The sequence below is a fragment of the Tinamus guttatus genome, unplaced genomic scaffold (assembly GCF_059628265.1).
Source record: "Tinamus guttatus ecotype Peru unplaced genomic scaffold, ASM5962826v1 Tinamus_guttatus_pri_ptg000079l, whole genome shotgun sequence".
Lineage (NCBI taxonomy): Eukaryota > Metazoa > Chordata > Aves > Tinamiformes > Tinamidae > Tinamus > Tinamus guttatus.
This window is the reverse complement of record NW_028288613.1, coordinates 2,802,684-2,817,093: the sequence shown is the minus strand read 5'-3', so window position 1 is coordinate 2,817,093 and position 14,410 is coordinate 2,802,684. Positions and strand designations below refer to the sequence as shown.

Below are 14,410 nucleotides of genomic sequence, written 5' to 3'. Positions count from 1 at the left end.
GTGCAAATGGATTCCTTGATACCTGGCAATACGTTTTAAATAGCTTCTTTCAGAGTGTAATTTTAAAAAATTGTATTAAGTGTGATGTATCGTAAGGGTTCTTGAACGCTGGTAGCAGAAGTCAGCCTCATAAACTGACTAAATAACAATAGCTCTTATCTAAGAAATATGTAGGGAGTTTTTTGGTGAATTTTCAAGTTTGAAAAAGAAGCAAATTGGCTCTTTTCTTTTTTTAAAACTCTAGCACAGTCATACACAGACTTGTTCTCTAGACCTTCATTTTTATAGTGACTATGTAAGCAAATTAGCAAAACTTATATTTAAGGAGTCCCTTGGCACCCGGTATGTGTGATGTTAAAAAGGTATCAAGGATAGTCAGAAACAAGCTGGATAGCGGCAGTGCTTATAAATTGTTTTGAAACAGCAAAATAGAGCTGCTGCTTTATTTCTCACTAAAAAGTTCACATGTACCTTGTGCATCTTTTCTAAAAGACAGTTCTCTAATTTGACAGAATAGCTAAAACCATCTGAATTCGTACATAACCATGTATGAAGATAATCCGGGTATGTGATTTTTAACTTCTGAAAACTGTGGAGTTTTTTATTGTTTTCCCTGCTGCTCATGGCTTTTAATTTGAAAAATTTAGGAACCTTATTTATATACAAACTAACTCTCCAAGAAAAAAAAAATTACTACAATCCAACTTGAAGGCAGTGATAGGCAAGGGGCAGCACTTCAGAAAAGCTGTCAGGTTGTGATATTAGTCCTAGGTAGCTTTTCCTGGGAAAGCTCCGTGTCCAGCTTGTTGTTGCAGCAAGATGTCCAGCCACTGATGAAAAACTGCAGCTCTTTGAGCCCATTTCTTAGCAGTTGTGCCTCTGAGTGTTAGGAATTGTGGTATTTTTGAGCTTGCTGTCAGGGAAAGCGCTGCTGTTTGATCTCCTGCATTGCCTTGTGGTCGTTTCTTTTCGCTCCTTTGTGTGGTCAGAAAAATGATGTTACTTTTGCACTCCCAAGCTGTTGAGCTGATGGATACTTCTAAAGAAAATGAAACACTATCACTGCTTGTTTTGTTTTTTTCTTTCTATGAAACACTGCTTTGTAGTGTTTTAAAATAAAAACAAACAGCTGTTTCTTGCCTTTTTTTGGAGCAACTACAAGAGGCAGCTGCATCAAGGAGGGAGGAGAGTCCTTTTTTCCTCCCCTCACCCCAGAAAGTCTTGCTGAAGGTTAAGGTGATACCTGAACTTTGAGTGCTTTACAGGTGTATTAGACCTGTAAAGTTTCCTAGTTTGGGTGTAGATACAAAGGCAAAGTTAACTCTGAAGAATGACTGCATATAAGCAAAAATGAATTAAGATGGGAAAAGTGATTTTACCAGTGTAATTTTGTGAGGTTTCTGCTAGCAGATGTGCATCTGGCATAAGCAGCCCAGCAGAAATCCTTAGCGTGGACTGGCCTAGATCTGCTGCTGGCCTGTTAAATGGGAAAGGCCATTAAGAAAAAAAATCACAGCACTGGTTGTTGAGCCCAGGGAAGAATTAACTTCTGGTGGCAGTGAATAATTGACTTGCATGGAGGGGAATGTAGTTCCATCCTGTTGCAAAAACCTTATTTGAAGACTTCATTGTTTCTTCCCTATTTCTGTATGCCATTTAGTATGTTCCCAAGCAGCTAAGAACAATAACGTTTGTGCAAGTTGAAACAAAGTAAAACCAAAAAAAATCTGATTATTTATTATAGATGACCTTTTGTTGGCTTGTTTTAATTAATAAAATGTAATCTGTTAGCACTGGAAAATTACAGTGACTTTTGGTGATACATAAGAATTTAATGTATGCTTCTCTTCAGTGTGTCTGTCTGAAAGGTATTTAGCACAGTGCAACACCGGAGCTCTGTAGGGTTTAATTTCATGCTCTGGACCTTGAAGCTGACCTCGTAGTCACTGTCATGCTATTCCACCGGAGAGGGGATACTCCAGGATTCAGCTTCTCCTCCGCGGGGAATCTCAAGTGACAGTTAACGTGGAAACCTCCCGTTAAAGAAATTCTTCTGAAAATAAGTAAGAAAATACACCCTTCCAGCTGGGCTGTGGTCAGCATCAGCAGAGCTAGCAAAGAGAGAGCCTGGTTTGTTTTTGTCGTTATAGTTGGACAATTTGAACAGACTCAGTCGCGTATGCGGAGTAATGAATCGATGACTTATCAGTCAGTTAAACTGTTCTTACAGAAATACGCAACTAGCACATTCAATGCTGAGACCATCCTCTGCTGAGCCAGTTTTACTCCAGTGTTACTGATAAAATACATCTGGAAAAGCTAAAGGCCTTTGAAATGCAAAAGCAGCTTTGAAATATTCTGAAAACTTTTGGATAATCTTTTTGATACTGGAAGATTACCAGCATTTGTTTCCAGTCCTAAGAGAATAAGACTCTGAAGTATTTTTTGGTATTAAAAATGACTTTAATTTACACTTAGCAATTGCATTATTCCCTGTAAGCCTTTTGTATATCCTTTCCTTCACAGTAACTCGCGGCCTCACACGTGGAGGCAGTGAGCTCCAATGGAGCCTCTTGGAGCTGCAGATGCTCAGCCCCTCTAAGGACTGTCTGAAAACATACAGCTTTTCAAGAGGTGCAGAGAGTAACTGCAGCTAAAAATCCAATCTTGTGATATGTATAAAAGCTTTTCTGTAACCCAGAATGTACAGTGCTGCTGTTTCTTCAATGATAAATGTCAGTGCTTGTTAGGATCGCTTTTGCACCAAGCAGTCTCTTCCCAGCGCTCATGTCAGTCAAGCACACGATGCTTTGATTTCTTCCTCCTGCCCCAAATCCCAGATGTGAGTTGGGATTTGTTGCAGTGGGCATTGCTGAATTGCTTTAAGGTTTTACTAACTGGGGCACGTGGGACACTTCTTACATTTACAGATCCAGCTGGGGCTGCTTGGATGGTTGAGATTGAAAGAGCAACCTGCTCAGAATAACCAGCTTCAGATCAGGTAGAAACTGTTCCCAAGTTGTATCACATACAGAGCTGCTGGAACAGCTGCTTTTGTTTTCTTTTAGTTTTATTCTTTCTCTCCGAGTGTAGCATAGGTGAAGCTGCTGTTCTCAGCTCTGGTGGTAGCAGTTGGCAGGTGGCCTGGAAATGACCATCTTCATTCTCTTCTCCTTAGAAGCATTTTAATTCTCTGAACTTCATTACTAGAAAACAATAAATATCTGTGAACTTTACTATTATGGCAAAGAATGAGCTCATTTAAGAAAACCTGAAGTCATGTAAGAGCTATTTGGAGAACTGGAAAGAAACCTGTGACTAAAAGGGATGGATTAAATCAAGCATCAAGTATCCTGATGTAGGAACGGATTTGGTAAAGCTTTGCTTAATTTTTGGAGTACCAGAGCTGTTTAACTCCTGAGTGTCTGATTTGTTGCTGTTAAAGAAATGGCATTAAGGAGAATTAAGTTGATTTCGTTCCTGTATACATATATTTTTTTCTGTTTTATTACAACTATGGGGATGCTAGCATGGTGTCTTTTTTTAAACACATTGGATATGGAATTTTATGAGCGGATGGTGAGGGGAAGCTCTAGGAAGCCTAATTGCCTCCTCAGCACATTCCTTGGTGTGACACAGCTTTACAACCTGGAGCCGGGAGGGAAGCGCTCTGCGCGCTGTGCAAACGAGCAGCAGCTCCCGAGCCACGAGGAGGCCGTTCCCGATGGCTCGGCCGCTTTCCCGCGGCACAAATCCGCCCGGCTGCTGAAAAGGAGAGCCCTGGCCCTCCGCTGTCCTCGCCATGTGATAGCCCCTCATTCATGAGCCACCTGATCCGGTAAATAGAGCAGCGAGTTGAGCTGTCCGAAAAACTATCCGGCCTCCCGGAGCCGCAGCCCGGAGAGCCCTCCGGAGGGCCTGGGCAAATGCAAACGGGTGGGTAGCTGTGCCTTGGTAGGCCAGGGTGTGTGTGAAGGTATTTCAGTGAAGAGTGTGCAAACTCCTACGTGAGCTCCTGTTGGAGAACAGGGATTAACTGATTTTTAGTCTGGTGCGTCTAGAGTTTGAATTCATACCTGTTGGGTAACTCTTATGTTGATTTTTTTTGTTTTTTTTTTTTGTCACTAGGCCCTGGGTGTTATTAACTGATAGAGTTGCAATATAAGGAATGCGAGGGTTGTCAGGCAGCTGACAGGATAAGTTTGCATTTTGCGTGGGCATTTGTATGTTTGAAAAGGGCATTTTTTAATCTTATATAGTGAGTAGCAGTTCGGCACTAAAGGAGCAAATAGTTTCTCTGTATATTTTCCTTTATATCCTTTGTTTACCTGTCTCATCCCTTCTTTCTTTTATCCCATCCACTCAGTGACTTCGTCGCTTTTTTTCTTCTCAATCCTAAGTTTTAGATTCAGATAAGGCTGTTTACAGAGGTTGTGGTTTGAATTCGCAGATGTGTGGATCTAATTCTTCTACTTTAGCAGAGTGACTGATTACTTGTAGGGTGGTTGGTCCCCTTTTACATACTGATTTTACTTTAAACATGTTAAAGTACATGTTAGTCTCAAGAGGTCATGGCTGACTTTAAACAAATAAATTAGGATCAGAATAGGTGTGGCATTTAATAATTAACTTTCTGGTTACTCAGGTCCAGTAGGAAGCCTATAATGATTCTGTTTTCATTCTGTTTACAGGAATAGTTATCTGCTTAGTCTCATCCTTCATATTTGGCAATCTGAGTAAAAGGTCCGAGCCAGCATGAAGACGGAATCTCTTCTTCACTAGAGAAAAAGTGAGTGGGAACGAGATTGAAAACTAGTTTGTGGACTAAAAGTCCTAATTGTCAACAGACGTAGCTTGTGCTTGCTGTGTAGTGTTATTTTAACTACATACTAATCTTATGAATAGTGTCCGGTCGAGGCATAATCTTGGTTAAGCACATACAATATTTTCAAATCTGTGCAAGTTATGTAATTGCTTTTACCTCCTCTAAAAGGAGGTAGACTGCTTACTCTCTGTATAGCTAGCTACCTGATTTGCTCCTTCCCTGTTGTGGAAGAGGAGATCTTGCAAAAGAGATGCTGGAGTCTGTGTTCTTCTCCTGTGCTGCCGTATTCACATAGAGTTTGTTTTGGTCGTTTAATCCTCGTGACCTGGTTCTGCAGCCTTATTGGTCTCTTCCGGTGTTCCCGGTGCTTAATGTATGTCTGTTGTTTGAATTTTATGTGGAAGCCTCTGTTCAAATTTAAGGATCACCTGAAATGCAGGGCCTAGTTTCATTTCTGCCTTGGGAAATCCTGAAATTTGCATTTGAAAGTGCCGTGTGTGGAAAGCAGCTTGATTCCAAGTCATTTAGCTTAAGGTTTATATGCTGTTCATACCCTCACCATGTCCTGACAGTGCCCTAGTAGTGTATTCATGTTCTTTGGTTTAATATTTGTTATCTGGGTTATGAGATACTATTTTTTTCTAAAGAAATGGAGGTTCTTTGCAGTCCTTTTATACTAATGGTATGTTTTGGTTACTTAGCTTTCTGCCTGACGCAGTCCGTTTCAAGAAGTGCACGATGACAGAACGTGGAATTAAATGGGCTTGTGAGTATTGTACCTACGAAAATTGGCCATCTGCAATCAAATGTACCATGTGCCGTGCTCAGCGACCTAGTGGAACAATTATCACAGAAGATCCATTTAAAAGTGGTTCAAGTGATATTGGTAGAGACTGGGATCCTACGAGCACCGAAGGAGGGAGCAGTCCTTTGATATGTCCAGATTCTAGCGCAAGACCAAGGGTTAAATCATCTTACAGCATGGAAAGTGCAAATAAATGGTCATGCCACATGTGCACGTACTTGAACTGGCCGAGAGCGATACGATGCACTCAGTGCTTGTCCCAGCGCAGGACCAGGAGTCCCACGGAGTCTCCTCAGTCGTCAGGATCTGGTTCCAGAGCAGTTCCTTTTTCTGTTGATCCCTGTGAGGAATACAATGACAGGAATAAACTGAACACACGGGCTCAGCATTGGACTTGTTCTGTTTGTACATACGAAAACTGGGCGAAGGCCAGAAAATGCGTTGTGTGCGACCATCCCAGACCCAACAACATAGAAGCAATAGAACTGGCGGACACGGAAGAGGCTTCTTCCATCATAAACGAGCAAGACAGGGCTCGATGGCGAGGAAGCTGTAGTAGTGGTAATAGCCAAAGAAGATCTCCACCTACAACCAAACGTGAATCTGATGTAAAAATGGATTTCCAAAGAATTGAGTTGGCCGGAGCCGTTGGCAGCAAGGAAGAACTTGAAGTTGACTTCAAAAAACTAAAGCAAATAAAAAATAGAATGAAAAAGACTGACTGGCTGTTTTTAAATGCTTGTGTTGGTAAGTTGTTGTTGCTATGTTACGCTGATAGTGCCTATGGCTAAGTATTATGGGAGGATGAGGAATGTAAATGGAAATTTGAAAATTGTGTTTGAAATGGATTTTTTTTGAAAACATTTAAAGGGTGAATTAAATGTGGAAGTTCCTGAAATAACACCTGCTAAGTGAGAGTGCAGAGTTCATCCCTTAACTGAATAGAGTTGGACCTGTGCCTTTTCTTTAGCAGAAAATGTGCTTGTCTTTTTTTTTTTTTTTTTTTTTTTTTTGGCCTTTTGTAGCAATGGGTCTCCTTGTAAACTGATTCTGCTGTCCTGGGTAGCCCGAAAGCTGGAAAACCAGCAAACCAATCTGCAAAACAATCTACTGCTCACAGAAGTGTAAAAACTGCCCTTATGGGGCATTAAGGTGACTCCTCTCTTTACCATGGTAAGATACACTAGTAGAATCGGCAGCTGCAGCTTGGGAGCATTTGTAAACAGTGCAGAGCTTAACAGTACAAGATGCTCTGTCAGATGTTAAAAATAACACAAAAATATGCAGCTCCAAGAAACTGCGCGTGCAATAGTGACCTTGAATGCAATAATGTAGTAACACAGATACTGCATTGGAGATGTTTATGGGCTTGCTGAGAGTGTTTTGGTAGCCAAAGAATTCAAAACGTTCAAATACCAATTTCGGTTTGTATTTTAGTGCTTTCCTAAGGAAACTCCGGGTAACTCTCCCAATGGTGACATGTAAGAGCAGGGTTTTCTCTAGTGGTTGACCTCGTGAGCTCCCTTTTGTGCTCTGACTTCCCAGAAGGAGGCTTGTGCCCTAGCACTCGAGCAGGTTCAACACTTGAAACATACCACTATTTTTAGAGTAGGACAACTTCATTTGAAGCTCTAGCATTCCTGGTATGTTGCTTGCTATTCCGTGGTGTTTTGTTGAGTCGCTTTGACATGTTTATTATTGAAAAACGAATTTGTGGCACTGTCTTGTTTAATGTATTTGATCAGGTGTAAATGCTGTTGGCTCTCAGGGATTTGGTTTCTCTGAGCTAATAAGTATTCTGTTCTACCTTTGTGTTGGATAAATAGTCACAGACAAAGCAATTTCTCTTGAAAACAATTAGATTCTTGGATATTTCCTGGAACCTCCAGCTCTTTCCCTGCTAGCAGACCTGCAGTGCTTTTTCTTTAGAAAAGAAGCAATGGAAATACATATGTTTCAAGTTCTGTAAGATGCTACAAGCTCAAGATCAATCTTCAGAGGTCATTCCTGTGCCTCACAAATGTCTAACTTGCACCCTGATAGCAATTGTATAAACTGTTGGAGATTTCCTCACTCTTTCAAGAAGTAGAGGAAAAAATTGTGGAGTATTCTATAGCATTTTGAGGTGTGTCCTGTTCATGTTTAATCTGTGTGGGAATGGGTGCAGTTTATATTTTGGAACATGAGTTTTTCAGTGTTGCTCGAGATTATAAAACTGCACGTGACCTTTGGAAAAATGATGCTCATAAAAGCTGAGACAATCTGGTTAGTTTAAAATGAAAATACTTTGAAGGTATCCTGTTAAGATGTGTAATGAGAAAGCCAGAAGGAAAACTGAGCTGTGTGTGTTGAATTTTCATAACGTCATGGGTTCTTTTTGATAAAAACTTGCCATGCTTCATAACTACCCACAAAACCACCAAAGTGGTTGGCTAATGCTCTGTTTCAGAATTTCATTTTGCATGTCAGTGTTTTTACCCCACTGTCCCCCCAGTATTCTTCCCGATAGGAAAATCTTCTGGGAAGGCTTATTAAAACTTACAGCTTTGTTTGTGATCAAGTCTCCGTGTCCTGCAGGGCCTGTCTGTGCTGGAAAGGTAACACCAGTTTAACCACAGTACTTAAAAGCAGCAAGTCGAACTTCTGCTGGTTCTTTAGGTGTCCTGGTGTGACACGCTTAAGCCACCTCACTTCGCATTGAACCATTTTGCCTGAGGCTCATGGCCTCACCAGGAAGGCAGCTGAGTTACTGTGACTTAGTAGCTTCTGATTTGTTAGTCAGCTGGAGCTCTCGTAAATCATTAGTCAACGTGCTCACTTGTAAAAACTCTTCCATGGGAGAGCTGCACCAGTGCAGGCTTTTTCCTGTACAAAGTCCAGCTTTTCCTGGAGCTGCAGAGATGGAGAGGAACAAGAGCAGGAGTTACTGCTCCAGGCAGACTGGTTGTGCCTCCTTGAGAGAAAAGGAGATATCGTGGAAGATGAGACCTTTTGGAAGGTGCCAAGGCAAATGTTTGATCAGGATGCTGCTGTTTAGCTTATCATCTGGATTCTCTTAAATTCTTTTATTATTATTTTTATTGAATGTGAAATCTAATAACAACAGTTATCAGATAGCTCTTATTCCCCACTCCTCCTTAAAATAGGAAGACAGACATGTATCTTGTTTGTTGTGTGGATGTTGAAAATGACCTGCACATGTGGCCTTTGAGTCCTCTTGGGAACAGCCATTAATGCTCCGTACACCTCATTTATTAAATGTGCCAGCGAGGCTCCTATTCCACGCAGTAAGTTGTACAAAATGTGCTGAATGGAGCTATTATTTTTGGCACGAGCAGTTTGTGATGCAGGGAATTCCTGCCAAAGATTCCTAAGGCCGTTACCCCGTCCAGCGTCGGCGAGGAAGTGTATCAGCCTCCCCAGTTTTGGTTATTGCCTTGGGTTTTGCAGCAGTGGTTATATGCAGTGGATGATCTGCCCTCCCAAGGGTGAGGTTTTAGAGCTGTGACTCAGTGGATTTGAGTTGGAATTTATCAAGATCAATGCAGAACATCCAGTAAGTGTGGCTGATGAGTAACACGACTTCCTGCTCGTGCTGCTTTGAGTTAGATGAGAACTTACCGACTGTCCCTTCAGGGACACCGGCCTCCTGTTGTGCTGGCCCAGTAGAAGATTAATGTGAAATGTAAGGTGACCTCCCCGCTTCGGGTGGGAATGAGGGGAGAGAGGAGAAGTTAACCTAATATATAGTTAAAATTAACCCCCATTGGCTTTAGTGTGAGTTGGGGCTGACGCTCGGGCCTTGCGGTGCTCGCGGGTGTCTGGGGGTGGCTCCGGGTGCTGTCGCGGTGCGCGCTGAGCCCGGCTGCAGCCCGTGTGGGAAGAGCAGGCTGTGTTCCTCGGGCTTTCCTTCTCCTGCAGCCCCCTCGCTTCCCCCATCCGCAGCGTGAAGGAGACAACTGAGTGTTTCTTAAATCCAAAATAGTTAAGATTTATTAGAGATTTATTATACTCTTACTTTGCAGTACATCTTTAAAAGGGCTGCTAGCTCCCTCCTGCTTTGCCTACATATATAGCTGCTTGGGTTTTTGTCAACTGCTCTTATCTCTCTTGCAGGTTTGTTTTTCACTGTGTCCTTTTCCTGCTTCAGCAGTTCGAAGCAGTGCCAGGTGTGTTCCCCGAGCTCCCACTAACGCTGTTCACGAGCCCTCCCTGCTCCTGTTCCTCACCCAGCACTGCCCCCAGAGCTGTCCTGGCTGTGTCCTCCCCTCCTGCTTTGCAGCACAGTGAGGTGGGACTCGGTGCTCGCAGTGATGGAAGTGCCCAGCTCTCACCTGGGTAAGAAACTGCTGCTGACCTGTGTTCTGCACCTGGCACGGGTGTTCTGCTCTTACTGCTTCACGTTCGTGCCTGCGTGCACGTGTCTGTGCACATCTGTATAACTTACATATATCTTCATAAATGTGCAGATATGTAAAAGGTAAGCCCTGTTGCATATTTTTTGAAACACAAAACTCTGCACACCTTACTCCTTGTTAGAAAATCCAAACTCCTGAAGTTCACTTTTGTTTTCACCTCTCGACTGCTCTTTTATACTAAAAACAACTGAATAACTTTCAAGTTAAAAATAGTTACTAGTTTTTCTCTTGGAAGTCCTTCAGGCGATTAGGAACATTCCTGCTATTTCCCTTTCGTTGTCTCCCTTCAAGGTACAGCCCTGCAAGCACCTGATTCATCATTAACATGACTAAAAGGGTGGATACCTCTGACGAGAGGGGCTGGAACCTCTTTATAGTTAGTTTTTTCTGTGCTGCTTATCCTGATTCTAACATACTGCAAGGCAGTATGAACCGTATATAGGAATAAGAGATGTTTGCATGGAGAGAGGAATGTGCCCCAGTCAAGCTCTCGTATGCTAGATGGCTTCAGGTTTAAAGTACTTATCCTCTTGGAAGTTATTTTTTAAGCTAATACAAGTAGTTGTGCTTAAGGAGTTTAAAATTTTAATTTACATAAGATTTTCTCTTAAACTGCTGTTACTTGGGGTGATCTGCTGCAGATTGGGTACTGTGTGTTAATACTCTGAAGGGAGGTCCTGAAAATGAAGGTAGAGGAGGATGAGCAGAAGACAGCCCAGACACACAGGATTCCGAGTGTTGTCTGATGTTCATGAGGAGTCTGTCTCCACTTCTGTTATTAAAATAGGTTGATTTTTTTTCTTAAGGAAAATTTTTGTTTTTGAGGAAAATCTATGTTCTTTTACACAAAACAATAAACAGTTTGTGGGACAAATACAGTTGTCCCTTGTGCCCCCTGTGTGCCTTCTCCTTGAGATACCTAAGCAGACCTTTCCTGGTCTGCTCAGATGGGAGAGCACCCCATTGCTTCCCAGTTACAACCTCCTTAAATAGAAAATAAAGACTTTAGAACTTCTTTTTTTTTTTCCTTCTAGTTTTTATCTAAACAAAGATGCTTGTTCTCACTTATTTGTGCTTATTTATTTAAGCAGGTATATTATGAAAATTCATTGTCTTGTTCAATTTCAGTTTCCTAGTGCTTGTAGGCTGCAGTTTTGTATTTGCTTGGCTGTAGTGAGGACCTGGAGGAAGCAGGGGAGAAGCCCCTTTGAGGAGCCCAGCTCTGTGACCATCCATTCCCTTTCCTACTCGAGTGCAGGCTTTGGCATGAGCAGAGGTGAGGAGCCATGGCCATGTGCAGGAACTACCCATCCCTGCCTTGGATGGGTGGGAATTAGCAGCGAGCGGAGCTGCTCTTGGGATGCTGCCGGCGCTCCCGGCTTTCCTAGCAGAGAGTCCTTGCACTTGGTGACGTTCAGGAGCCCAGAGCAGAACGGGTTAGTGCTGCGTGTCCGGTCACCCCATGCGGGAGCTCATTCCCGTTTCCCTAACAGGCACCTCCAGAGGTGCCGGAGGCCGCTGCTGGAGCGCTCGCTGCACAGCTTCCCCTTGCACCTGCCTTTTTGCAGCTTGCTCTTGCAGCTGCCCCCCTGCTTTGCAGCTTGCTCTTGCCCGTGGCTGTTTGGGAGCCGATGGGATGTGCAGTTTGGGATTTAGCTCCCTAGCTGTGCGTGTTAAACACCCACACATTTGCTCAGTTGGTTTTACCTCACCGAGGCTTGCGAAGATCTACGTGTATTAAAGAATAAGTTAAGCATCTTAGCTGAAGTGCCTTGGTTTTAGCAACTAAGCTAATTATAGGCTTATAGAAATGCATATGCAGGCAAATGTAACTTTGGATATTTAAGGAAGAAGATGGATTTGAGAGTTGTGTCAGGAAAATGCAGGATGAAAATGATAATTGTTATTGGATAATTTTTAAATTTTCAGTCTTTGTTTAATGTACCTTCTTAATCTTTATCATGTGCCTTCTCGAATAAACTAAGACTGCATATTCCAGACTTGTGCTGTCTGTAGGAGTTGGGATTTCGGTAGGAGAATAAGCCTTGGCACTCCGTGCTGTGAAAGCATATTTCAATAAGAACTCCCTAAACCAAGTGGGAGCACAGAGGAACCTGTAAACAAAATCCCAAGTTTCATTTCTATTTTCCTTTGTGTGCCTCATGTTACATTCTGTCACGTCACTTAAGCTCTGCGTTTACAGTCATGTACTTGTGCATTAAGCAAAATTGCTTCTTTTAGGAGCTTGTACAAAAGAGCAGTTTCTTTACTTGCAATACTGCCCTAACTCTTTTGGAATCTACTTCAAACAAGGATTACTCTTGCTGTGTGTCAGAGGTAGACGTTGAATTTAAGGTCTGTTTCAGCGCGTGTAGCTGTGCTCAGTGATCCCAGGTGTGCTCTGGGAAGAGACCCAGGCGCTTGGGCGGTCGTGTGGACATTCGTGGGCAAGTGCCACTCGTCTGGTGACATTATCGCAGCGCCAGGAATGCCGTGGGTGTTGGTGGGAAGACCTAGCCAGCAGGCGCCGTATCAGAACATGTTTCAAAGGCTGCTTGTTTAAGTAATCAAGCGCTTGTGTCTTATGAAAGGGAGTGGATTATAACATCAATAAATAGCGGAGTTTGGGCTTTCCCCCTCTGGATGAGAGGAACCTGGGCATCTGCAGCAGTACTGGAAGTGAGTCCGGATTCGCCGGGTGCTTCGCTCACAATATTGCAGTCTGTAGAACACACAGCAGGCTTGCAAGAGTAAGCAGCTTGTAAGAAAACACTTACACTCATCTCTGTGTACAAACTTGGGCAAAATGAGCTCTGGTTTGGTCTTGTACATTGTGTTTGGGTGCTCAGACTCGCTTACAAAATGGTCAAGGATGCCTCTTGTCTGGACCCGTGCCAGAAATTGCCGCTCTCCTTCCCCCGTGCCCTCCTGGCGCCCGTAAACAGTCACTGGGGCTGCCCAAGAATGACCAGACGCGGCGCAGACACGAGCCCGCGTTTCCCTGCCCCTCTGGGCACTGCCTGCACGCGCCGTCTAGCAGCCGTCACCGCTCCTGAATTCTGCTCCATAAACTGTGGCCAACCCCTATCTGCATGTTCAAAGGTCAGCATCTCGCCAGCATGTATAAACCTAAATATATCTGTGCATTTCTGTTAAAAAAGCATCAGTGCTGCATTTGGCTGGAGTGAGGTATCACGACCAACCTGGGTCTTGTTTATCAGTGGCATAAAAATGTGGCTGCGAGAAAATAAAATGCTCCACTTGGCATTGTTGGGATCCGTCTTGTAAGCATGTGCTTCAGGATGTGTTTTAGTTCTAAAGTGAAATGCCATCCTAGGAGCTGCTTGCTCAGGGACCCCACACTGTGAACTTGGATATCTGGCCCAGAGATTTTCAGTCGCCTTCATTTCCCTTTGCTAAGTTAGATTTTTTCCCAAAATAGGAGCTCTTTGCTTGCTTAAGATAGTCTTCATCCATGAAATTTAAACTCCTCTATAAAAAGAGTTAAAACGGGCAGATGTGACTTGGCGGTGGGTTCTCTCGCTCACCCTGGGTGAGTGCATGGGCAGGTGCTTAAACAGATGGAGGCCTTAAAGGCTGGGAATGTTTTCCTGTGCAGGCAAACTGGGGAAATGCTTTTGGAAACCCCCCAAAAAAGGATCTTCCTGTATCCTTTGCATCCTGCCCTGGCCTGCTGCGGCTTTTGGGTGCCGGTCAGATGTCTTGCACTGATTTTTATTTTATTTCTTTTTTTCCTGAAAGCTTTATAATCTCTGCATTGGAAATTCTGGCCTAGCTAAGAGTGTTTTCCCATATCCTGGAATAACCTCAGTGGTTGGGGCACTTGTCAGCTCACGATGAGATTCGAAACACCAGACCATGAAGAGCTGAACTGGAATAAATGCCCTGAGACTTGACCCTTTTGCCTCTGATGAGTGATACAGATATATTTTGATATTTATTGATTATATTTTGATTTTTGATATATGCATATTTTTGGCTGCCCTTGTAAAATTATGGGATAGGAAACCCCACTATCTCCCCAGCTTTGGTCCTGTATTTTTATTCTTTTTCTCTCCTGGGGCTGCTGCAAATCGGGTTTCTTCTCAATTGTGAATCAGATTTATTCTGTTTACTTCTCCATCTGAGATTGCTTGCTTAGGGTCACTTTTTTTGTTTCGTCAACTCACTATTCTTTGCACTGTTCTCTTCTACACGAAGAACGTATCTAAAATAAGATCTTTGTAGTAAAGGCATTTCCAAATTTAGGAAGTCTTGTTTGGGCAGGGACAGGGGTGAAGATAACGGATAAATCTTTGTTGCTGGTGTGCTGAGAATTGCTGCTAAGGAATGTGCTCGGCA

The 14,410-nt window shown here is 43.0% G+C and overlaps 1 protein-coding gene across 2 annotated transcripts in view; it reads left to right on the top strand.

Annotated features, from left to right (window-relative positions):
• ZRANB1 (zinc finger RANBP2-type containing 1) overlaps positions 1 to 14,410 on the top strand; it is a 31,932-nt gene that overhangs the window by 7,752 nt on the left and 9,770 nt on the right. For both annotated transcript variants that reach the window (XM_088520057.1, XM_088520056.1), the window contains exons 2-3: positions 4,692 to 4,789; positions 5,527 to 6,377. In XM_088520057.1, the coding sequence (XP_088376183.1) occupies positions 5,564 to 6,377 (814 nt within the window). In that variant the 5' untranslated portion in view covers positions 4,692 to 4,789; positions 5,527 to 5,563. The remainder of the gene's footprint in view (positions 1 to 4,691; positions 4,790 to 5,526; positions 6,378 to 14,410) is intronic.